We start from the raw sequence: 27,271 nt of genomic DNA on the forward strand, positions 1-27,271 counted from the left end.
ATTCTGATAATGCAAGACTACTGATGTGTTCTTGTGACATAGTGCACCTCTGATAGGATTTGAACTGCACTGAAATAAAGTACTATTTGTTGAAGGTTACACACACATTATTAAACTAAACCATATGGTAACACTTTACAATAAGGTGCTATTTGTTAACAGTAGTAAATGCATTAGCTAACATTAGCTAACAATGAACAATTTAGTTTTTCAGCATTAATTAATCCTTGTTAATATTAGTTAATGTCAATACAGTTATTCATGTTAGTTCATGGTGCATTAACTAATGTTAACAGACACAGCATTTGATTTCAAAAACATTTTAGTAAATGATGAAGTTAACATGAACTAAGATTAATAAATGCTGTAGAAGTATTGTTTACTGTTATTTCATGTTACCTTATGTATAAACTAATTGTTAACAAATAGCACCTTATTGTAAAGGTGCCAAATCCGCGGGTTTCCATGTGGAAATGGGCTACTTTTAAACTGATTACATGGGTTGTTTTTTATTCCAAGGGTTGAAATGTGACATAATCACTAACTGTAGTTGACCTAACTGCATGTATTTAACTAATTTACTCTACCAAATGTATATACTAATAATAAGGAAACTGAATCGGACAATACATCTGTAAACAGTGACTGTAAAATATGTATTTTATGTATTAGAGTGGCATATTTTGAGTTTTGGTGTTGGGCTATTTTTTGGGCTACCTTGATTGGCCATTGGGCCATACAAAAACCTGGCAACCCTGCTCCTCACACTTTTGAATGAGAGAAGAGGAATTCTGCCCTTTATGGGGTCATACATACTCGAAAATACTTTCTGAAACTTGTACAGACCCTGTCATACGTCCATTAGTTTTTTGACACTTTGCCTATGTTTAGCATGTGAATCCAACACTATTTAACAGTGTGAATATGTCAGAATGCATGAAACTGCAATAACCCCCCCCCTGCTTTACAGGTTTTCATGTAACCAAACTGTACATAACTAATCTAGCTCAAATAAATTTCACACTGTTCTCTGGCATCACTGTTTTTCAAAAATGTATGAAATTACAGTTTTTCTCGATTGCTTAAACACATTTCTTGAAATTATGCCTCGTATTCTCAAAACAGTGAACACAAATCCATAACATCTCACCCAATTCCCCAAACATCCTATTTTCAGGTCAAAATGAAGCTCTCTTCTCTAAACCATTCAAACTTGCTGAAAAACCAAACTTTTCCCCCAGATATGACACACAAGCCCTCAAAAACACCCACACTGCAACATAGTCTTAAACACTGGTGAAATAAATTCAAAACACTGTTATTAAAATCTCTTTGTGGGATTTAAGAATAATTTGACAGATTAGTGTTTATTAGAATATACAACATAAAAGAGTGCACATAGAGCAAAGTACAAGAATGAGCTTTAGGAAAAAATAAAAATAAAACAGAGAACAATTTACAGTAAACTGGTCATGCAACACAATTCAGTACACATCTGCACAAATAACATTTACAGTCAGGCATTTAGCAGATGCTTTTATCCAAAGCGACTTACAGAGAAGATAAAGGAAACAAAACAGTGAGGCGATTTGTCAATAGGAGGCGATGTAAAAAATATGGCATCCTCTGCACCTTTGGCCCAATTTCATAAAAGTGTACCATTTTCTGCAAAAATACGGAACAGGTAAAAAAGGCTACAAATGCACATTTGTGAATTTGATAATCACAAATTTGAGGGTGTACACATGCTACAGTTTACTGGATACAGAATAGTGAAATTTCTCTCATATAAAGTGTGTACTGTGATTATACTGTCTATAATGTTTACTGTAAGTAGTATAAAGCGCAGTAGATGATTCTAGGATGCACACTTACCTGTGCTCCTATTGATATTATCCTGAGATTCTGGTTAGTGTGTCATCAGTTTTGCAACTGAATGTTTACTGATGGACAAATGTGTGCTATTTGAGTTTACAACTTGACACTTCAGTTAATTATATTGTGTGTTTGTGTTTTCTGAATGAGAACATGGTTAAACCTTTACAAATTGAGGCTGTTTGTGTGTGGGGTTTGTACAAGTTGGTGTATTGTTCTGAGAATGTGTTTATGGTTGTCAGAAAATGGTGAGTTGTTTCATGAATTGTGTGTTAGCAATCGAGAAAAACTGTAATAGTTGATTTTTCTATTTGTCATTCCGCATTTCACCTATTGTCTCACAGAGGGCTTGGACAAAGTGTGTTTAAATCTTTCTATAAAAGAAAGGGTTATTTAAAGGTATTAAAGTGGCCGTAACTCAAGACAGTTTCTGCATTTCTCATGTTAATCATGTAAATAAAGTACTTAAAGAATAGTATCATACCCTTCAAATATCATTAGAGTCTTTAGTTTGATGATATTTACATAAGACAGATACATCTGTACGATTATTTCCGAAAACATATGACACGATTATTTCCGAAAACATACGACGCGTACGATGGGGGTAAGCGGACCTAAAGCACGTGCGCACCCATTGCCTAGAACTCAGACATCAGTTTCACAAGTAAAAGGGACGTGTACGTATGCTCCTTCTCCCGCTCTCCTTGGCTGAGGCGTGGGCATGCCAGGAGCACACCTTCCTGTTTGCTGAGAGCGCGTGGTTTGAGTCGGAGCTCTTTCAAACTTATTCTTAATACATTGTTTATTCTTGTTATATCTTAAGACTTGTGTTTTAAATTGTTATTCACCGAGGGTAAAACATATCCTTAAGTATATCCCATACCAAAAATCGTCCTTAAACGCACCGATAATTTATTTTTATCGGATCATTCGCTATTAGCCTCAGGCTGTTAGCATTACCAGCCTGCTTACTGCTTAACACACTGTTCTCATTATTACACCACTAATGGCTAATGTTTCAGATGTGTTTGTACCTCTGAGTGCAGATGAGGAAACGTTTGCACTTCAGTCGGAACTGGAGGCTGTGGAGAAGCAGATCCAGGATCTACTAGAGAAGCAGACACGGCTGCGAGAACGTAAAACGGCGCTGGAACGCGTGTTTCTCTGCACAGAGCCCAGGCTTCAAGAACACGGTCAGTGCAAATGAACTTCACTCCTGCACCGGCACACCCACGCCGAAAGGCACGAGCCAGGACTGGAGCGATGACCCAACCGCCGCCACCGGTCTTCGAGATCCCGACCAGGAACCGCTTTGCCGCCCTCTGCGAGACGGAATGCAACGCTGTGGTCATCGGAGACTCAATCGTCCGCAACGTACGCGCTTCCTCCATTAAAGGTAAGGTGCGCACTCATTGTTTTCCTGGCGCCCGTGTTCTTGATGTCTTTGCGCAGGTACCTGCGATCCTGAAGGACGATGCTAACGTCGGAGCTGTCGTGCTGCACGCGGGGGTGAATGACGTCAGGATGCGGCAGTCGGAGATTCTGAAGAGGGACTTCAGGAGTCTGATCGAGACGGTACGCAACGCATCGCCCACGGCGAGGATCATCGTATCAGGCCCGCTTCCTACCTACCGACGAGGGAATGAAAAGTTCAGTAGACTATTTGCTCTAAATAAATGGTTGATGTCATGGTGTATTGAACAGAAGCTGCTCTTTGTTGATAATTTTGATCTGTTCTGGGAGCGACCTAGGCTCTTCCGCCCTGACGGCCTGCATCCCAGCAGCATCGGAGCGGTTCTTCTGTCTGACAACATCTCAAAGACGCTACGCACCACTTGACTACGTCTCCCAGCGGTAAGTCAAAACTTTAACCATAGTCTGTGTTCCTCCCACTCATCTGTTATAAATGTTACTGCTTCCAAATGCATAGAGACTGTGTCTGTCCCCCGAATAATACTACAAAATAACAAAATAGCCAAATCTCAGAGAAAAAATCTAATCGTGATTAAACCTGAGGACAATGTAATAAACGACCAAAACAAACTCATAAAGTTCGGCCTACTTAATATTAGATCACTAAATTCTAAAGCAGTTATTGTAAATGAAATGATCACAGACAACAGTTTTGATATACTTTGCCTTACCGAAACCTGGCTTAAACCAAATGATTATTACGGTCTAAATGAGTGTACCCCACCAAGCTACTGTTATATGCATGAGCCACGTCCGGTTGGTCGAGGTGGTGGTGTCGCAACAATCTTTAGAGACTTTCTTACTGTAACTCAGAGAACGGAGCATAAATTTAAATCATTTGAAGTGCTTGCGTTGAACATAATTGTTCTAATTGATAGTAAAAAATCCTTGCTTTCTTTTACATTGGCTACTGTGTATAGACCCCCTGGTCCCTACACTGATTTTCTGAAAGAGTTTGCGGACTTCCTATCGGACCTATTGGTTAACGTTGATAAAGTACTAATTGTCGGAGACTTTAATATCCACGTAGATAGTGCTAACGATGCATTAGCAGTGGCGTTTACAGAGCTTTTACACTCTTTTGGAGTAACACAACACATCAATGGACCCACTCATCTATTTAATCATACACTAGACTTGATTATATCTCACGGAGCCGATCTAACCAATATAGATATTATACCTCAAAGCGACGCTGTCACTGATCACTATCTTATACACTTATACACTAACATGTACACTGCGCACTGCAGAAATCAGCCGTTTAACTCGTTATCGACAGGGTAGAACAATTACCTCGACTACTAAAGATAGTTTCGCAAAGAGCTTGCCAGATCTGACTCCTTTAATAACCATACCAATAAATACAGAATCGCTCGATGACATGACCAGCAAATTGGGCACTATTTTCTCTAATACATTAGAAGCTGTCGCAACCTATGAAGTCAAAAAAGATTAATGAGAAAAACGTAGCACCATGGTACATAGCACCACTCGCGCCATTAAAAGAGAAACACGTAAACTGGAGCGCAAATGGAAACAAACCCAATTAGAGGTCTTTAAAATTGCGTGGAAAGAGAGTGCAAACTGTTATAAAAAGGCACTAAAAGCAGCAAAGGCTGAGCACCTCCGTAACCTCATAGAAACTAACAAAAACAATCCAAGGTTTTTATTTAGTACAGTTGCTAAACTAACAAATAAACAGACTTCACCTGACCTGGGTATTCCGCCGCACCTTGGTAGCAATGATTTCATGAATTTTTTTACAGAGAAAATCGAAAACATACGAGACAAAATAGTAAAAACTCAACCTCCAAGTCTGTCCTATAAATTAGTACCAACCATCGCCCCAAAAGAAAGGCTACAGTGTTTTTCACCTATAAAACAGGAAGATTTAATTAAACTTATTGCAACATCTAAACCTACAACTTGCTTATTAGATCCCATACCAACTAAATTATTAAAAGAGTTATTACCCGTTGCAATTGAGCCCATTTATAACATTATCAACTCGTCAATTAATCTAGGCCATGTCCCAGGACCCTTTAAACTGGCCGTCATTAAGCCTCTTATCAAGAAACCAAACTTAGACCCCAATGAACTAGGAAACTATAGACCGATTTCAAATCTCCCTTACCTGTCTAAAATACTAGAAAAAGTAGTGTCCACTCAGTTGTGCTCTTTCTTACAAAATAATGACATACACGAAAAATTCCAGTCAGGCTTTAGACCGCATCATAGTACTGAAACTGCGCTCGTTAAAATTACAAACGACCTGCTTATAGCATCAGATAAAGGTAACATCTCACTCCTAGTCCTGCTCGACCTTAGTGCTGCGTTCGATACTGTAGACCATAAAATACTTCTAGATCGCTTACACAATTATACCGGTATTCAGGGACAGGCACTACAATGGTTCAGATCTTACTTATCAGACAGACATCAATTTGTCCATTTAAATGGGGAATCATCAAATCTAACGCAAGTAAATTATGGATTACCTCAGGGATCGGTTTTAGGACCCTTGCTATTCTCCATATACATGCTGCCCCTTGGAAACATTATTAGAAAACATGGAATTAGCTTCCACTGTTATGCAGATGATACTCAGCTATATATCTCATCAAGACCAGATGATTCCTTCCAACTATCCAAATTGGCAGAGTGCATCGACGATATAAAACATTGGATGACTTGTAATTTCCTTCTTTTAAATTCTAATAAAACAGAAATATTACTTATCGGACCAAAGACACGTGAGCAGAATATTTCGGATTATGACCTGCAAATTGAAGGCTGCACTGTTACTCCAACAAATACAGTTAAAGACCTTGGCGTTATATTAGACAGCAACCTGTCATTTAAAAATCACATCTCAAATGTCACAAAAACAGCCTTCTTCCACCTTAGAAATGTTGCCAAATTGCGAAATATTTTATGTGTGGCTGACGCAGAGAAGCTTATTCATGCATTTGTGACCTCAAGACTTGACTACTGTAATGCACTGCTTAGTGGTTGTCCTGCAGCATCAATAAACAAACTACAGTTAGTTCAGAATGCAGCTGCCAGAGTTCTAACCAGGTCCAGAAAATACGATCACATAACCCCAATGTTATCAACCCTTCACTGGTTACCCATTAAGTATCGTATTGACTTTAAAGTTCTTTTAATTACTTATAAAGCCTTAAACGGTTTAGCCCCTACCTACATAACAGAGCTTCTACCACACTACAACCCATCACGCTCTCTAAGATCTCAAAACTCCAGACTTTTGATAACACCTAGAATAACTAAATCCACCAAAGGGGGTAGAGCTTTCTCATACGTAGCACCTAAACTCTGGAATAGCCTCCCCGATACTATTCGAGGGTCAGACACACTCTCCCAATTTAAATCTAGATTAAAGACACATCTTTTCAGCCAAGCATTCACTAATACATAGCTAATGAACAGCAGCTACGCTAATTATTCTCTTTCTGTTTCTGCCCTCGCCTCGGGATGCCCATCCCGAGGTAGGGAGAGATTCCGCCAGGCCCAGATGAACGTCATATGCCCATCCACAACTAGAGATTACGCCAGCTACATCGGAAAATCCCGTGCCATCCTCCTGCGAGAGCCTGCGGACTGACTGACCATCCAGCTCCATCCAAGGCAATTCCATCACCACCCAAGAAAAAGGCGACCATCTGGCCGGCCCAGCTCAGACAATTCCATCCCCAACCGAGAGCAAAGACGGACTACCTGTCACATAAATGCTAAATTTACAATACTTGGTATTTAATGCTAAACTTACATCACACGACAGCAGTTTGAAGTTATGGCTGCACTCAGTGACTTTGATTGGAGGTAGCTGGGTGGGTGTTGTAGGGAGTGGGGGGGCTTGTTGGTTGTGGTTCGGGGCGTTTCATTTGTTGGGACTGTGTGGGTCTGGTCTGGTTGGTCTTGTTTTGTGGTCGATGTCGGACAACAGAGGAATAAAGTTAATTATGCCATTACTACTTTTCCCTGGTTGTTCCTCTGTTGTCTGTTGTTGATCGCGGAATGGGACCGGGTTGGACCTGCACGGTTTCGGCGGGTGGGGCTTCCTGGGTCGCGGCTCGTGGGCTCTCCCTGTTCTTCGTGGACGTTGCTCGGTGGCTTTGGTCGGGGTCACTGAGTGCAGCTATGACACGTCAGAGGAGATCTGGCCCTCCCGGCTGAGCCTGGTTTCTCCCGAGGTTTTTTTCTCTCCATTTATTCATCATTGGAGTTTGGGTTCCTCGCCACAGCAGTGCAGTGTTGGCATGCTCACCGGGAGACTGCATTTATTTATTTATTTATTCATTTATTTATTAGATATTATTTATTAGAATGATCTTGCTTGGTCTATAAACACCATGCACTGTGCTGTGTTTTACCTTTCTGTGTTTTTCTTATTTGCTCCTGTAAAGCTGCTTTGGAACAATGCACATTCTGAAAAGCGCTATATAAATAAAATTGAATTGAATTGAATTGGTTTTCCGGGAGAAATGTCCAATAAGGAACTAAGAAAAGTTGTCACGAAACAGATTTTCATGTTAAAAAAAACTTTCGGAAACCTATACGAACGCTGGGGGAGTGTATCGAGCACAGAAATACTACGTCATACGTCCAACTCGTTTTTTGACAAGTCGACCATGTTAAGGATGAGAAGCCATGTTTAACATTGAAAATAAGTCTGCATGGAACACCGTTGCATCCCCCCTTTAAGAGTAACAAAGCAGAGAATCAAGAACACTGCTAATGAAATACATGAAAAGGGGGTCTTAAGATATAGAAAACATGGGAAATTTAAACAACCCCAAGATTAGATACATTTATAGTGATAATTCAGCAGGCAACACGTACAGATGATGGGTTTGGTCTAATTGGTTGCATACGTTGAATCATGACAACACCTTAGTTTTACTAAGTTTGAGTAAGTAAAGTAGTCTCATTCCAACATGTATTGGTCTTTTATTGTGTTAATATCTTTACATTAAACCTTTTTTATTTTATGTATTTTTATGTACTTATATTACATAATATTACATATTCACAGTGTCCATGCATTAAACAAAACAAACAAAAGGTTTCTAAATCATTTGTAGGAGGGACTGTTTCCTTATTTTCCCATAACATAATTTATGTTATCTTTAAATTATATTGCTTTATCATATGTTTACAAATAAGTGAATAATTTGTTAATCATCCTCCCTCAGGCTATTGGCCCCAAGTACACTCCTGTTCCCCAACACATGCTGAAGAGTGACTCGAACAACTGGCCCTCCCAACCTCAATGTTTCATTAAAGGATGGGTGTAGAGATGCTTCTGTTCTTTAGCACTGAAGGATTGGATCCAGACCTGCCAAGGTGCCAGGAACAGGATGGGCGTCAGTCGCTTTCTACTTTTCATAAAACAAGGGGTGAACACACAGACGTGCACATGTGCATAGACACATGCACAAGGTCAACCGCACATGTGGGACTTGGTTTTCTTTGCAAACTGCAGAGGTAATGGGTGACCCATCTACAAAATAAAGCTATATCCTTCAACAGAATAGCACTAGACCTTTAACACACGGGCTGCTATCTGGATCCACTGGCTGAAACATCTGGCTCTCATCACCCGCAGACATTAAGGCTTTTTAGTGAGGGGTATCTGTATTGACTTGATTCAGTTACCACTGTGAGAGAGATGTACCTCAAGTTAAGAGAGCAAAAGTAATGTATCACAAGCAAATTATTACATTATTCTGCTGACCTTATCAGTTTGGCCAAAACAAGACAAAAACATATAATAATTGACATTCTCATTTCACACCAACAAAATTATAGTATAATAAGTATAAGAAAATATTAAATCTATATAATTAACAGTATATTAAGTTAATGTGGTCAACAATTAGCCCCAATTTTTACAAACTGCAAAGAAAATCAATCTACAAGTGGTCATGTACCTATAAAGCGATACATGCTAAGGATTTTTTCCCACATCAAAGACCGTCTTTATAAATATGAGCGTTGCTGTAGATTTTTTAATTTGCCGTGTAGAAGAATGTGACAGTCCTGCTCTCACTTGCCTATCACTTCTACCTATTAGTTTTGGATGCTCAGGCAGCTGCAGGGGTTGTTGGGATATATAACATAATTTTACTGTTTTCTGAATGAGTAATATGTTTGAGCAGCCGTATTAATGTCAGTTTTGTCCATGATCACAAACCGAAAGACCCTGTCTGCAGTCTGAATTCAAATATAGTTTGCAAACAAACCCTTGCATGTACAACATATAAACCCTTCAGTGACCCCCGCTCAATGTCCCTCCAGCTCACTACATCTGTCCTCAAAACTAAAACCATAATATATAATATATGTTTAAAATATACATATAAAAGAATGAATAAATTAACAAAATAAACTAAAAATAAATTAAGTTATTTAGCTCTTCGTGTCTATAAATATTAAGGCTAATATTGAATATTAATATAATTGAAATTATTATATAACGATAAGACAAAGATGTCATAATAGGGTGTTGGTTTCACTGATGTTTTTTCTTCTTTTTTCTTAAACATCCTCTGTAATGGTTTTACATGGGCTTTACATGGTTGGTGTATTGTTGCTGTTTTTTGTTATCTGCATGTTGTTACATTGAAAATTTGATATATTAAGCTGAAATCAAAATCATCATATGTTTAGTACAAGCAATCTGCCAATGGGGTAGGGCTGCTCAATTATGACAAAAAACATAATTAAAAAATGTTGGCCAATATTGAGATCCCGATTATTTAACACGATTACTCATTAACTTTTAAAACAACATAGAAAATAAATAACTTTGCTTTTAAACTGTGAATTCAACTGAAAAAATAAATGTAAAGAAATAGCACAGCTGAACCACTGTAAGGAAAGGGGTGCGCTGTGGATTTATACCACGAGAAAAGAGAGGATCCTTGCAAAATGGAATGTGGTACAATAATCGTTTTACCTCAATTATTTTGTTTTTGTAATTGTTGAAGGCCAAAATTGACGATTACAATTCATTTTCGATTAATTGCACGGTAAGAAAAACAAACTTGAATTTAGATTTATTTTAGTTTTTCTTGCGAATTTAATTTTTCTTACCCAACTGGTATTTTTTATTTATTGGTTTTAGACGTAAACTTACTAAATGTTTATATTTTCTTTCAAAAACAAGACTAAATATCTTAGGTCACTTTTAAAGTGATCTTAATTTAAAAAATTTAAGCCCCGTTTTCACAGACAAGGCTTAAGACCAGCCCCAGACTTAAATGAATTTTGAGCTGTCTTAACTGAAAATAACTTGCCCTGACATATCTGAAAATATGTCAGTGTTATTGTTTTGTCTGAAGATGCACACCAGTAATGTTTTTTTAAGGCGTTTAAATAAAAGCAACTTAAATAGCCTAAATTAACTAAGGCACAGTCCTGGCCAGTTTTAATTCTTCGGTTTTAATTCTTATAACACCAAGGAAAAAGAGAGATAGACCTGTGCTTTGTTGCAATGCAAACTTACTCTTACAATTGCACACAGCATTAGTATAGTGTCTGTTTCATAATGCACAAAAACAGTGAATCAGTCTTCATGGTCACTCACACTTGGCAATAGAGGGCGCCTGAGAACAGCAGGATTTTCTTTTTTTACAGCACGCACACACCAAAAATCTAAAGCATTAAGCTCAAAAATTAAACTAATGTCTTCTATATAAATAATATAAAAAACATATATAAACAATACAATTTCTAACCATATAATGTAATGCAACCGTAATAAACAGAATATCATTTTTTCATCAACATTGCTAGTAAAAATCAATGAGTAAGTCCAGTCTGGAGTAGTGTTAGTATTTTGTTTACCTTTCACTCTGTCATTTATTTATACTTTTGTTGCTTTTAAATATAAAGTAAACTGTTAAGATGGTTAACAACGAGAGCTTGTCTACGCCACCTTGTCTTCCAAGTTGCTTTGCAGAGCCTTATCATAATACACAAACTAATTGTAGCCTCCTGCAATGGTTTCAAACATGGTTTCTTCATTATTCTTCTTGTTTTGTGAGCAAGGAAACAGGTTTTTTTAAAAACAAAACAAAACAGCTCTTGAAGACAGGAGACATGAGGGAGGTCCCAGCGCTTTTCACCACGTCTCCGTAGCAACACAAACAGACCTTTCCTCCCCATGGGACCACAGGAAGTTGAGAGAGAATGGCCCCAAGTACTGTGAATACAGAGATTCTTCAGGGCATGTCAACTTGCTGGGACTCCTGACCCAAGATCAGCTAGGCTACCCCAGATTTCTAAATATGTACTAGAAATAACTTTTAAACACAATTCATATATTAGCAAATATATTGTTCTATCAAAGCTAAAATTATTTCAATAAGATGGCTGGGTAAGGCATGTGTATTGCTCTGTATGCCTCTGTTTGTAATAGGTGATAATGCAGCACATGTACAGTATAATAAAAATGGCTGTAAAAATATTGAATAAATAAATAATACAATTAACTGCACTGAACTGGTCATTTATCACTATTAAAATCATGAATGTAAAATGAGCATGCTAAATAATAATGTAACATTGATTAAATCAGGCAGCACTAAAAAGCTGTTTAAATATTTTTTCTTTTTAATAACAAAACAAAAATATGTTGAACACTTCAGAGCATTCACATGATGAATGAAACCGAATATACAAGTCATCCAGGATAACCCTGATATCCTGATTCCTCAAATAAATTGCTCTCTGCTTCTAAAATAAGAAATGACAGCCGATTTTGTCTTTAAAATAGTCTGACTAGAAAAGAGCACAGATAGAAACAGGCAAAACATTTCTTATATAAAGCTTTGCTCAGTAAAAGGCCAGTGAATGTAATTGTATTCCCCACAAATATTAAGAAAGAACATTGACTTCAATGTAAGGTAAACCATTGTCTTTACAATCACAATTGTGTCTGAATTCCTATTATTATCCAAAACACAGCTCCAATCGATGTTTTTCGATCGATTTTGATTTAGTTTTAGTAATAGTCTTTTAGTCATATTTCAGTCACCCCCATTGTTTTAGTTTAGTCTAGTTTTAGTCGACTAAATATTAAAAAAGATTTGAGCAAATCTGCAATATATTTAGTCTTTTAAAATCTAACTGTTTTAACTACTTTACTTAGTTTAATTAGGTTAAATGTTCCATACAAAGACTGTTTGACATAATTTACCAGGTCATTACCAGTGCCATTTACTTTTACAAAAGTTCCGTAACTACTGGACAAGCATTGTTGCAAGAGAGGATTTTAGACCATAAACGACATGTACCAATTTATTCAATCTCATTTCTACTAAATTGATTTGTTCGGCAAAGGGCGTTTAACCAATGAAATGCTCTGACACTGCTCACACTCAAATGCCATTGGCTCATGTCATTTATTCAATCATGCAAACATGTTACATACTTGATTCAATCTTTTGAATGTCATTTAATCTTATAATGTACAATCTAACTCACTATGTAACTTCTCTAATCAGTACAGGACAACACTGGTTTTATTTGCCATATGTTTGCACAAGCTCGCGTTAGTGGACAAGCTAACGTTGGCATAAAAAAATGTTTGTGCTTGCCTTTGAAATGACTTTCGGGGTAACTCACATGCAGTAGTGCTTCAAGTTTGCTGTGTTTTAATGGTGATTGTGAAGGAAAATAAGACACTTTGTAAACCGTATATGTACTGTAGATAGTAATACATAGATATAATAGATAGAATACATATGTCTGTGCTTCCTCTTCTCCCAAAGAGTTCTCTGTAGCGTTTACTCTTGTGTTCCATTCCTGTGCCCTAAGCCCTTCGAACAGTTTACCCCTCCAGAATGAGAGCTTCGAAGGGTTGAAGGGTACAGGGGACCAAACAACTGTGGGTATTTCCTTCCTAGAGCAGTCCTGATGGTTTGAGTCCTCGTCAACATTAAACGTTAGAACAGTTCATTTTTAGCTCATGTTAGCTCAGGTCCATTAAATAATATTACCAGATACAACTGTTCATTTTAATCATGTCATGTACCATATTATATATCATTATACATACAACGTATTTAATTACTAATTTACCGCAATTTTTTAAAATAAAAAATATGTGAAGAAAGTGCCGACTGGATTCTTGCTATGTTTTTGGGAACGTGTGCAAAGAATTGTGGGGGATTTAAGGCCGCGAAGAATACGCTTCATGTATACTTCAAAACAGACTGAACGAAGGACACAAAACAAAATCTGCCTTCCAAAGCATCCTTCTATCTGAGATGTCCTTCGACGGCACTTGATGACATGGCAGCAGAGATATTCAACCTCCCCAGGACACATCCTTGTGTTTGAGAAACACCCTGCCCATAAGGAGGAGCTGTCGTAACACAAAGGATCTGCGCAAAGAATCATGGGGTCACGAAGTGTCCATCAGTTGTACCCTTCGAGATCTATCATTCCGAAGGGTTAGGGCCCTTTGAAGTGGCCATGATTGTTTTCATTCCTATTCAATCTGATGTCTGGGTAAACAAGAATATTTTCATCTTGTTTTTATTAGCTGACAAATATGTCAGTATATTTTTAGGGGTCAAGCCTGTTTTCTTCTTCTTCCGCCATTGCGTCTATGGCAGCCCATAGAACCGTATGGTAAAGTTGTGACATTTTCACACAGATAGAGGACAGTCCCCACATTACCCACAGCAAATCTGGAGTCTCTAACTCAATCTCTCTAGCGCCACCAACAGTCCAAATTTCCACATACTTTTTTAATCATAACTTCTGAACCGTATGTGCTAGAAACCAAATTTTCATTTGAATCCTTGGCTCATTGACAATTCGATTGCACCATAAGACGTCTTTTTCCGTCATAAACATTTTCCCGCCATTTAATTTTTTTGAAAAACCTTTTTTTCAAACTCGTCCTAGGGCTTTTGTCCAGTTTGCAGGAAATTTGGTATGTAGGTAACATCACATTTTTATGCGTAAACTTCTGAACTAAATGAAATATTTTCACGATATTTGATGCAATGGTCTATGGGCACAGTTTGTGTATTGACACACAAGTTTGTATCATCATTGGCACATCTTGTTCGCCTCATATAAATTTGGTGGCAGCGCTACCTATTGGTCAAAAGTTATAAGCAAATTTATGGTGTTTTAAGTAATTTTAGCAATTGTTTTCAATTGCTTTGAGGTTTCCTTTCTACAAAACTTGGCGAGGATCATTTGACCTCACTCTGAGACAACATGAAACATTTTAGGCCGGTGTCCCCTTGTGGTAAAAAAATATAACGAAATTTAAAAGGGCTGTGCACGATTAATCACGATTACCAATAAATCATGCTGAAATCGAGCTGGCTCGACTATGCAAGGCATCGATCATTTTTTATGCGTAGCTTGTCTGTGAAGCACTTATAACGTGCATTTAAAAAAGCAACACCTGTCAAGCATGATCATTATAAATATACTTTATTATCATGAAAATACCTGAGGAGGTTTGAGGAACAGTGATAAAAACATGTCCTTAGGCATTTCCTAGAACTATGTGTGTCATGGTCTTCTTCTGAAGTGCGTATTTGGAGTTTCTGCACGAGAGCGCCCTCTGGCTTTCGGGTGCAGCAGCATTTTACCGTACTTCACTCACAAGCTGTGCATAAATCCCGTGATATATATTTCGGTTAATCGTGCACAGCCCTACATTCGAAAATATTACCATATTGGTATATTAATTATAGATTTACTTTAACTGGCTCATGATGAGTCACAAAACTTCCTGGCCTACATTTTGAATTATATTGAAAATCTACTTCATTGAACTCCTCCTACACCATTTGTCCGATTTGCATGACATTTCTTATGTAGCATCTAGACACACTCTTAATAAAAAGTTTTGGAATTGGTCTTGATTAGTCAAAGCATTTTCGTATACCATGTAAACTAATTTGATGGTGAGCACACTGATGATCAACTACAGTGTATTGCTGATCAGTTAATAGTTTCCTTCATAAAATAATGTTTAATGTCAATTTATGTCCTTAATATTTTATTTGACACAAAAAGAATTTGAGGCCATGCTGCATCATGCAAACCGAAGTATAATCATAATATAGCACAGCATCTCATATTATATTTCCTAAATATTTTTAAAAACATTAATTTCCACACTGCAACTCAAAGAAACCTTCTAAAAGACACCATTTACATTTCCCCTGGATAAAATTATGCAAAATAGTTTTGTATTTTTGATTACCACAGAGGTTTTTTGTGTCACATGACCATGTAACATCACATTTGGCTGCTAATGTGAGTTACATGAACTCATCTTGACAAAATTTTAAAAAGTAAGTTTAAATAAATTGAACAGCCAATTTGATTAAACTTGCAAGACTACATGATGTGTGTTGATTTATAGTACGTTGCTGAAGATTTCCACAGTTCTCTTCATGGGACTGGATAATGAAAAGAGTGAATGTTAAAATAAAGTGTTATTTTATGCATTTTAATCAAGATGAGAACAGGAGGAGACTCATTTATGTTTAGTATTCTGTTGTGTTGTTATTTTAAAAAGCTTTTCGTACAGTGAGCTTAAACATGAGAAATTTTCTTTGACAAATGAAATCAAGATTATGCTACAGTAAACCAACTAAACTAATTTAATTTAAATAAAATCAATTGTATGTAAAATCATTCTTCAGTTAAATTAAAAAATAGCTAACTATTCCTTCTCTCAGTGAATAATTACACTAAGATGCCCATAGTTTAGACAAAAGAGTCTCTGCTTTTGGCCAGAGGCTATGAGCTTTGCCCACACCAGCCACAAAATCCATGGTGCTCTGATCTGCAGCAATGTATTGCAAATCTGAAAAGTCAGTGAAATACTGGCAGATTCATAAGTTCCCTATCCTTTGAAATTGTTTTTAAATAACCACATAATATGCCAGAAAACAAGCCACAGAGAGAGAGAGAGGGTACTCTGTGTTCTTGAATCTCGCATTTATTAACCTAGGTGCACTTAAACACATACTGTGAAAAATTCTTGATTGCCTTAAATTCTTGGGTTTGTCTTAAATTTTTAAGTGTAATTAATTACATGTACAAGTCAAAAATCTTGTTGTTCATTCTCTCTTTTGCTTACTCCAGCTTTAATCCTCCTAGTAGCATGGCCTTGTAAACTAACGGTACTGTTTAGCGTGTTGACAAAATGTTTATATGCTCTCCTACTTGTAAGTCGCTTTGGAAAAAAGCGTCTGCCAAATGAATAAATGTAATGTAATGTCAACATAATAATTAAAATGTTGGCTATTTGGCTTTGTATTTACAGTTAAAGTAATACTGTAAAAATATATGTTGCCATGGCAATGTTTTAAAACACATTTTCCATTGAACGCTGCCCTCCCCTACAGCTCAGTTTGGACTGAACATTGTGCCTTTGTGCATGTGTGTGTGTATGTAATAAAGATAAAGTCTTGTAAATGCTGTATTTTCATGACCATGCTTAAAAAGTTCATCACAGCTGTGGCATAGAATTTTTGGTTCCTCAAAGAACCATTCAGTCAAAGGTTCTTAAAAGAATCATCTCTTTTTAACTTTTTATAATCTAAAGGCGTCTTTACACAGGCGAGTTAAGCGTCTATGTGGCGGATTAAATTTCTGTGTAAAGACGCAATGCCGCACGAAAGCCGATCTAAAATATGCCGCCTCTGACCCTCCTCAGACCCTAGTATCAAAGGTGAAGATGAAGCCAAAAACACACAGCCACATTTGTTTTAGGCTAATAATAACAACACAGGTTTTTTTAAATAATTCAAAAAAAATTTAGTTTCATTTCTTCAAACATTTTTCCTCATTAAATCATTTTATGGAGTATTTTTGTTTACTCAGGCAGGCTGTGGCACAGTTTGAATGCAGGATGTAAATTTTGAGACCGTTTTCAGCCATTAAAATAGTTTAGATTAGTTTTTAATGGCAAATTACATTTATTTCGTTTCGTTTCTTTTTAAAGTTAATTTAGAAAAATGTTTGGAGTATGATTGTTTGTGACTTGGAGATTTTTTTACTTGAACTCATGACATTGTTTAAATTCCTCCTTAAGCTCCTCTCCTTCGTGTAAAAAAACTTCCGGTACGTGACACGATCACATGCAGACATGTTTTACTGTGCGTCTCAAACTACATCAAATATTAGGTTTGTCGGACATTATGCAGTGTCGCAGAGTTATTTGAAAAGCTCACCTGTAACTTAAGCAGATGGGTCTCCACAACACACGCATGAAGTCGAACACTTAATAAATCACAAACTTAACATTGCGTTGTAATGAGAGAGTGTGTGCTTTTCTTACCGTTTACCTCAAAACAGTCGCATCATAATAATGTAAGTGTGCTACATAATAATGTAAGAGGACAGTAGCGCTTGTGCACAGATGCCCGGCCCTAGGAGCGTAAATTATTTGGGTCTTGTCGGGCTAGGATTGAAATGCAGAATTTTGTCGTTATATTTCCTGACTCATCTCACTGAGGACAGTATTTCATACACGAAAACGATCTGGTAACATTTGCTGTAACATCAGAACTGTTCATTTACCTGGTCGACAGTGACTTTGTGGCTCTTTAAAACAACTTTTGGCGTCTTTCAATATGCAGTGAGGTGCCCGATAGTGTTTGTAAGCTAGGAAAATCATTTAAAATGTTGCATTTATAGCCTATTATTGCAAGTATGCATTGTTATTATTAGTGTCAGTATATATATATTTTGAGTTTATATTGTTTAATTTAAGATATTATTTCATCACCATATTGTTAGAACTGTGCTTTTGTGGTTATGTTCAGCATTATTTCGCATTATTTTAATTCCTGTATAAATGCATTTATGCCGCTTTAGAGCTGCATTAATGCTCTGTGTAAATACTCATTTTCGTGGTTTTAAGCCGCTTCAGATAGTTCAGTTTCTGTTTGCTGTGTAAAGACGACATTAGGAACCTTTTTTGGCCTTTTTTTGTGAAACAGAAAGGTTCTTCAGATGTTAAAGGTTCTATATGGAACCATTTAAGCAAAAAAGGCTATTCTATGGCATTGTGAAGCACATTTATTTTTAAGAGTGTACTGTGTGTATTTTACATTAAATAATTGCATTTCATCTTCAGTCTTATTCAGTAAATATTGCTTTAAGTGCTGAGTCTTTGGCTAAAATGCTACACTGAAGTATCACCAAATAACTTCCTAACAGCTGGATATGTTAATTTAACAAACAATCACACGTAAAAGAAACATTAAAAGATTTCACAAAAAATGTTATTATTTACTTGTTTGTTTTAAACACATACTGTATATTTCGGTCTTTTTCAATCTTTCCACACAGCAACTGTTCGTGACAGATTTGTAGCAAACAAGAAGATTTTCAGTAAATAATTGCTTAAAATAAATTAAGTCTGTTCCTCACACAAAGCTGTCAAGTGGCTTTCAAGCATTTGTCAGATGAGCTACTGGAAAAAAAACATCTCCAGTTTGAAAAGAAATCAGGTGAGTGAATAAGTGCAGACTTTACACACATTTAACACAGACAGATAAACAAGCACTTATACACCCTGAGGTCAGAGAGGTGAATACATTCGTATTGTTTGCCATTGGCCTTCAGCGCTGTGCGATTCACTTTATGGACTATGAGAGTCAGCCCGGGCTAGATCTGATGTCCAATAGCTGGACACTTTGATAAATAGCCAGTTTATTGTGCTGTCTAGCCCTGCATGTCTGTTAGACGATTGCAGTAGCTGGGACAGTGCAGTTGATTGCCAACCCTCTGGCCTTGCTGATGATCAATCAACCTGATTGGCCATGGCAAATATGCTTACCAATAGGGCAGAGGAAAAATCAATTATAACACTACGCAAGGGGGCTATAGAGGTTGGTCAGGGTGAAAAAAGAAAAAAAGAATGGAAGAGGTCAGAGTAGGCTGACAGGAAAGAGAAGTTTCATCAGATTTATTCTGGATGGTTTGCATGTGGTAAGCTTTAACAAACTCCGATCTGGTGACTAGCTGAGCGTGCTCTAATAAGCACATCTTGCTTCGGCACAGTCAACATAAAGTATGCTTTATCAAATAGTCCTTTAATTGCTATTTACTTTTTAATTTCTCCATGCCGTGGGCAGAGGTGGAGTGCAGTGCCAGAACGCTATGAAGCTCATTTTTTTATCATTAACCATACTGTCTAAGAAAGCATGTGCATAATTTTCACAAAAATCGCAACATTCACAGCGACGTAATGCAATGCATGATCACAAACATGTTCTAAAAATGTTCTTGCTCAGAAATGAAGGAAATAGCCTACAGATTTAAAATAATATCAGAGGTAAAGTGAAACATTAAACCAATTTATGAAAGCGAGCTGCTTCCCACCGCCCCCACTCTCTCTCTATATCTTTTCGCGAGCAAAGATATATAATTTCTCCAAACACAAGAGATGGAATCAAAGTCCATTTCTCCATTCTCTCCCCGTCTCCACCGTCAATCATCTCACAGTGAGCGAAGAATGGAAGTGGCAGGCTGAGGAGGCCATGCGGTGCATCCCTGGAGTTTTATATATTCTGAGAAAAGATGCAGGCGCCGCACAGCCCTCATTAACAACGATCCACCCCGACCTCTCAGGCAGGTGCTACTGTAATTAACTATTGTTTGACTATCAAAAAGTCGACCGCTGATTAAATGTACTATAAATGCAGTGGAGCACTTTCTTGGCCGGCGTAATTTCTGAGGCAGCATGCGCACGCTGGGACCCTTTCAACTCTGCTGCTGCCTCCAGCGCGAGCTAAGAGCCTGTTGCCAGCGGTAATCAAAACTTGTGCGTACAAAAAAATCTTTCTGTGCTTTGACTCACGTTGCGCCGTCTATTACGAACATGTTACTTTATGAAATGCGCTAAAAAGTGTTGAAAAACGCACCTTCTCAAGGCCACTGAATGGCATCTCTTTAGTGATTAGAGCTGCAAACGGGCACCCCTGCTATTAGGCCTCAAAGTCCATTTTATTGCTAATTCATTTATGTTCTAGTTCAGAAAATGCTAGATGCAGATCACCTGCTAAGAAGTCATGTTGTCAAGAAGCTATCCATTGTGAGCAATATAGAAATGACAAAGAATGGGTGGTAAGCAGCTTTGAGGAGCCTGATAACTCCAAGAAAATATTACTGTGATCAGAGATTAACATTTACAAACTCATCATCTTTATTCACACATCTATGTACAATTGAAGGTACAGAACATATTTTAATAGCTTAATATATTTTAAAATGAAAACAAATTATACATTTCTCCATTATACTCGTAAACAAAATTACGCCTTCATGTGAGCTGTAAGGCTTTACAATAAATTAAATGTCCGTTTAGATTAAAATAAATGACAGTGTGATATGTGAAATACTACATCTGGGTTTTCGGATTTCCTGGCTACTTTATGTTTCTGCAGCATCATGTAATGACGTTATCTAACATAATGCCTCGTTTAGGAGGGCATTTGCACCCAGTGTTTTTATGTGACCGGGAAACTTTCCTATTTATTTCTTTTATTTACAGGAACATGGTATTTCAATGCACATCGTAGTCATGTTTTGAGTCTGAGAAACCGTTGCGCTCTCTATACTCATTTTATTATAGCTGTATAAAATGTGAATAGGCTTCTGCAGAAAATGAAGAGATTATTGGGGAGCGTTGAAAGGAATTGGGCTGCTGTATTGTGCAGGACAGCACCGAACATCTCTTTTCTCTGTACCCCCTGCTTCGGTTAATCATGGTTTCTCAATCAGATAATTCCAGCCCGGAACCCTCAGTAATTAACGCGACACTCTCTCCCCTCCTCATTTTTAATAGCTTAATTGGGGGTGACAGCCTAACAATCTTGTTTACTCAGTTGCTTTTCCTCTTTAATTATCCTAATGACTTGAGGATATTCAGACCGTCCTGTTCATCCACATTGGTTTATTTAATAAAGCCTGCTGTTTGTGATACTAAACAATGTGTGTTTGTGGTGACGAAGGCCATCCTTACACGAGTCATGAAATTATGTCACCACACTCATTAAGTGATAAACATTATGTCGTAAATAAGAAATAGGTGGCTGAACTGTTGATTTGCATAAATTAATCCTTAAGTCCTACAGGCTAATAAACTGGGCTTTATTGTTATTATTTATGAAATGTAAGAGCAATATTATGGCTGCTCTTGAATAAATCATATTTTTTAATAGAAAATACTTATTATTAAATAGTTATTAGCATAATTTGGACTGGCTGATATAGACCCTGTTTTTATCTTTTCCTTCTTAATGCCCACAATACACAACTTGTTTGCAGGCTCCTGGTAAGATTGTCCTCAGCTGCTTTATTCGTGTACAACTAATGAATCTCCAAAGCTTAAGCGTTTGATTGATGGATGGAAAATGGATGTTCCAGGCACCTATTGTTTCAGGGGCTCAGGATTAGGTAGAGTTATTTAACAGTTCATTTGAGCGGGTAAAGTCCCTGTGTGTGTACCGGCTCTGTGGTGCCAGGCGGATGAGAATTCTCTCAGTGGGATAATTCTCCATAATAAAGATTAAACCCTCAAAGCCCAAATGCCACACGAGAAGGAGGTGCGAATCCCTATTTTATTAACATATTTGCATCAGGGTGCAAATTGCAAAAGATTAGTGAACTTAAAAACTAAAAGAAGCTTGCCTGAAGGTTTACAGTTTTAATGTTGATGTTTTTCCATTCAAAAATAACTTGTTTGTCCTTTGTTCACCAAAACGCCTATTCTGCAGAGTAGATCTGCAGAATCTAACAGGACCACAAATTGAATGTCAACACTCTTTGATATAATAAAAGTTATTTAATGGAAAACCAATATTTTATCATATGAAATTTAACATGGCATAAATCTCTTTTTGAACTGACACTATAAAAATACAGACATCTTGTATGTGTGCATGCGTGTCCAGCTTGGTTCATTGACAACAGAGAACATGTGAAGAAATATTTTGAGACTGTGAGTGACTCTGGATACTCACTACAAAATCTGTCCCATGTGTGCTACAGTTAGTCACATTAGCTTCTTTCCACACACATCTGGATTCCTGTAGAACAACACTAAGCTTCAAGAGGGATTTATCTGCTCATGTGTGCCCTACAAAACAGACACATCTCATTGTTCTGCATACACACTGCCGACAAGATGACAGGCACCACAGCAGGATGAGAAACAAGCTGTTTGTGAATATCAGTTTAATTTGCTTTTAAAATGGGTTTTGCAAGACAAGGGAGTTGTGAGTGTGTTAGTGACAACAGAATTTAAAAAGATAAGAGTAATCCAAAAACAGTATTTATAAACTAATACTGATACTGTTAAGTGAGGGCTTAACATTTTTAGTATGCCTTAAACCAGTGGTTATCAAATGCACAGATTTTAAATATAATGAAGTGTGTCAATATTCAAACATATATACTGTATATCCTCAGTAGTGCCTAGTAGATAATTACGTTATCCTCAAGAATAGCCAATTTTCTTACATGCTGGTCACCCAAGCACGTCCTCAAGAGCTTCGGAATATGTCACATCAAGTCTAAAAAAGTGCTTAGATTTGAAGATGTCTATCTCAACCTCCAGAATTATTAAAAGCCTGAGTTAATAAATAAGTTTTCAACAAGAATTTAAAACTACATAGACGGAGCTGATCTAATATTCCCCGGTAGCAGGTTTCAAAGTTTTGGAGCTGCAACCAAAAAGGCGCGATCGCCCTTCAGTTTTAATCTAGATCTGGGAACTGTTAGTAGTAACTAGTGGTGGGCGATACTGTAAAATCTGGTATCGATCCGATACCAAGTAAATGCAGGGCCAGTATTGCCGATATCGATACCGATACAATACTTTTTACTTTTAAAAAGCATTCACTTGAACTTACATTTACTTTCCTGTTGATGAAATGTCATGATTTATCAGATGAATGCATCATTAATATGCTAAATCTGAATACATTTTCATGACCACTAAAATATTTTGTGATTTGTGCTCTTAATGTGCCTGTAGGCTAATTAATCATGTAGATGTTAAAACACGGAACATAATTTAAACCAAATAAATCTATTTATTTAGTTATTTATTCCTGTAATCAAATTTGAACTTTGCACCAAATTATTACTGGAAAATAGTAACATTAACATATTAACAGAACTGAAAAACGATATATAACAAAACAATTTCTCGTTATCCCACTACTTATCTAGCTTTAAAAAAAAAATAAGTGGACAAAATTATTACCGAAGAACAAAGATTTTAAAACTGCTTTTTTACGTTTTTGTTCAGTGTTATGTTTAGACAAAATAAGAGAACAAATTAACACGTTTCCCTTTCATTACACTTTTTTAAGTGAATTTATAAACAAAGTGCACACAATTGTTTGAGAAACAAAGTAAATAAAGTGCTTAAATAATAAAGTACTTTCAATCTTTGGCTTTTTATCCCCAAAGGCCCACTGCCATACAACGCAGTTCGCAGTGTTTTTATTCACCGAGGTGATAAAACGCCACACGATGCTCCTCTTCTTTTTGCCGGCTGCAGCAGCGTCTGTGTGCTTGCGCTTGGCACTGCTGAGTCATGTGATAGCGGACTACAAAACACAGCAGAGCAGGGAGGAGCAATGTGTGCAAAACTAGGTGTATGGGAAATAGTTTTTCTTCATTATACAATTATTAGCTACATTAGCAAATAAATAAAATCAGTAGTAAAAACTAAAAACACATTAGTATCGATATTTTAATGTTAGGATCGATCCTTTTCGATACAACCTCAGTATCGGAAGTATCGATACTTCAGGATCGATCCGCCCACCCATAGTAGTAACTGATCAGAAGACCTCAAAGACCTAGTCGATGTATGACGTTTTATTAGCACATCAAGATACGTTGGTGCCCGACCGTTTAAGGATTTAAAAACAAACAGTAAAAGTTTGTATTCTATATGGAAACGAACTGGCATCCATTGAAGAGAGGACAGAATCGGTGTGATGTGCTCATGCTTGTGTTTGCCTGTAAGTGTAACGGAGGCCAGCTAGTGAAGAGCTGTGCAGTGTGTAAACCTCACTCCCCGACCAACAGAGACGCGCTAGAGACTGTGGTCTTTAGCCTCCTCGTTAGAGCACCCGTCTCCCATCCGGACCGACGCCGGTTCGAGGCCCGCACAGAGCGGGGCGAGTAGGACCGGTTACATTGGTGCCGTGACCCGGATGGGAGTGAGGTTTAGGGGGATGAGTGTAACGGAGGCCAGCTAGTGAAGAGCTGTGCAGTGTGTGTAAACCTCACTCCCTGACCAACAGAGACTGTGGTCTTTAGCCTCCTCGTTAGTGTGCCCGTCTCCCATCTGGACTGACGCCGGTTCGAGGCCTGCGCGGTATAGGACGGTTACATAAGCTGCCTAGCTGTGCATTCTGCACGGCCTGTAAATGCGCCAGGGCTGTCTGGCTGACTCCTATATATAGAGCGCTGCAGTAATCGAGTCGCGAAAAAATGAAAGCATGAATAAGCTCTCTCTCTCAACGTCCTTTACAGAAAGAAAAACCTTTGCTTTAGCCAAGAGTCTCATATTAAAGACGCAAGATTTAACAATATTATTTATTTGTTTATCAAATTTAAGGTCTGTATTGAATAATACGCCTAGATTCTTGGCGTATTAAAGAGACTTTATTGTAAACAGCCAGGGGGCCCAGATTTTGAATGGCCAGATTATCCGTCTGTCTGAAATAAAATAATTTCTTTTTTATTATCATTTAATTTCAGAAAATTTAGAGCCATCCAGCTTTTTATGTCCTTTAGGCAGTCTAACAATGGAGTTAAAGCGTTCTTGTCTCTCTTTTGAAAAGGCAGATAAATCTGTGTGTCGCAGAGGCAGAGATCGCAGAGGCTCCAGAGTCGACAGTTAATAAAATGACATTGTAAACCTTAAGAGTGCTGATTCTGTGCTATGTAGTGCCCTAAAACCAGTGTTGGGTAAATTACTCTGAAAAAGTAATTAATTACTAGTTACTAATTACACATTCGATAATGTAATTAGATTACTGTAAATGTTACTCTCTTCAAAAAGTATTTAATTACTCATTACTAATTACTTTCTATATCCTACATCAACCTTGATGAGTTAAGTGATTCAAGGATAGACATGAAACGGCTCTTTTAATTCATTCAAATAAATAATATTAAACTACATAAAGTATTATTATTAATTACAAATGTGAGAATTATACATTAAAGCACGGATTTTAAAGTTAGACTTTGAATTTTGAAGTAAATTCCTCTTCTGCACACACACATATTACACAAAGTATTTAGTTTAATTACATCAGAAGTAACTGTAATTAAATTACAGAAAAAATAAGAGTAATCCCTTACTTTACTTTTTCAAGGGAAAAGTAATTAAATTACAGTAACTAATTACTTAGTAACTAGTGACACCCAACACTGCCTAAAACCTGATGGAAAAATCTTAACCACCGAATTTTTTTCTAAAAACATTTTTAATTGATTAAAAACTACCTTCTCTAACACTTTAGAGAGAAAAGGCAGTTTTGAAATTGGTCTAAAATTAGATAAATCTGTAGAATCCATGTTGTTTGAAGTAAACTGGCATATAACCCGTAGCTAAGCACCAATTTATCAGGATAAAAATATTAGGACACACAATATTAAAAACCTGTTTCAAGAAGCGAGTCGGTATAAAATCTTGAGGCCTGGTTGAAGGCCTCATATATTTAACAATCTCTGTCAATGTCATTAGAGAAACGGGCTCAAATTGGTGGAAAGTAGGAGAACAAGTCAATGGGGGGATGATGGATCATAATTAAAAGACTGATATTGCGACTGTCATAGCTAGTGTTTTATTATGCATGGACTATTTTTCCTCTTTTGTCTTGAACTTGGAGAGCAGAGTGCTGTTCCATAAAAGGCCGCTAAGTAAAGCGGAGATTAAAGCCAACACCTGACTTGAATGAACCGAACTCATCAGTCACACTTAATTCGGTTCCATAAAGTGAAGTTGAAGATCATGTGATCTGACTAATTTGAGTCAGGTTCACCTAGTTCAGATAATACAGTCGCAATCTAAATAAGATTTAGGTGAAAATTAACGAATGTGGATGAATGCTCTGCTACAGCTTTGAGCATTACAGCCAATCAAGTTCAGGGTATGAATATTCTGACCAATCAGAGGAGTTTAAATGATTCACTGGTGAAGAAGAGCTGTGCTGAAGTGCGTCACGCTCAAAAAGTTTATCATTAACTGCATACAGATATGATGTAAGAAAGAGATTCATTAGTCAGACTCTTGACTCTACACTGTATTACCTGAAGCCATTGAGTGTTTTAGTGATGTTGGATGTTCTTTGTTTGTTTTCTACATATTTCCCGTTTGAATAACTGTTTTTTATGTTCCTTAGAGAATCAATAAAGCAATAAAATAATTCATAAACGCTTCTCGGCTTGTTTGTCAAGTTTATGAGGAGACAGAACCCAAACGCAGGCAGCAGTACGGGTAACACAAAAGATTTTAATAAATGTAAACAAAACAAAAACCCACAATGGGGAAAACTGTACAAAACAAGAATACAAACTAAAATACTTCCCGAACGGGGATAAAGTAAACACGAAGAATAATCCAAATAATAAGTCCAACACGAAAGTAGTCCAGGGGAAACACGTAATCCACACGACACGAACACAATGAACCGACAAGGACTGGGAATAAAGCCAGGACTTATAAAGGGGAAAACTAATGAAGGATAACAGGACAAGGACGGTGACGGGCAGGTGAGGGAGATGAAACACTAATGGAGAAACAAGGGGGCGGAGCTAAACAAAAGACAGGAGGACATGCGGCGAAATGTCAAAACAA

At 37.2% G+C, this 27,271-nt stretch overlaps 2 protein-coding genes across 9 annotated transcripts in view; one reads left to right on the plus strand and one right to left on the minus strand.

The window, feature by feature from the left end:
* LOC130567666 (platelet glycoprotein IX-like) overlaps window positions 1-8,985 on the plus strand; it is a 253,006-nt gene extending 244,021 nt beyond the window's left edge. For 3 of the 7 annotated variants that reach the window (XM_057355935.1, XM_057355937.1, XM_057355938.1), the window contains one exon: window positions 2,925-4,541. Coding sequence is in view for 1 of the 7 variants with exons in the window: in XM_057355942.1 (XP_057211925.1) it covers window positions 3,082-3,717 (636 nt within the window). In the remaining 6 variants the exon portion in view is untranslated. Of the gene's footprint in view, window positions 1-2,924; window positions 4,542-6,867; window positions 7,903-8,570 lie in introns of those variants that run through there. The other 4 variants (XM_057355941.1, XM_057355940.1, XM_057355939.1 and 1 more) reach the window with 4 other exon arrangements.
* The window catches only part of prdm16 (PR domain containing 16), a 402,250-nt gene that overhangs the window by 138,844 nt on the left and 236,135 nt on the right, over window positions 1-27,271 (minus strand). The window lies entirely within an intron of this gene.

Source organism: Triplophysa rosa, linkage group LG17, assembly GCF_024868665.1.
Source record: "Triplophysa rosa linkage group LG17, Trosa_1v2, whole genome shotgun sequence".
Classification (NCBI taxonomy): Eukaryota; Metazoa; Chordata; class Actinopteri; order Cypriniformes; family Nemacheilidae; genus Triplophysa; species Triplophysa rosa.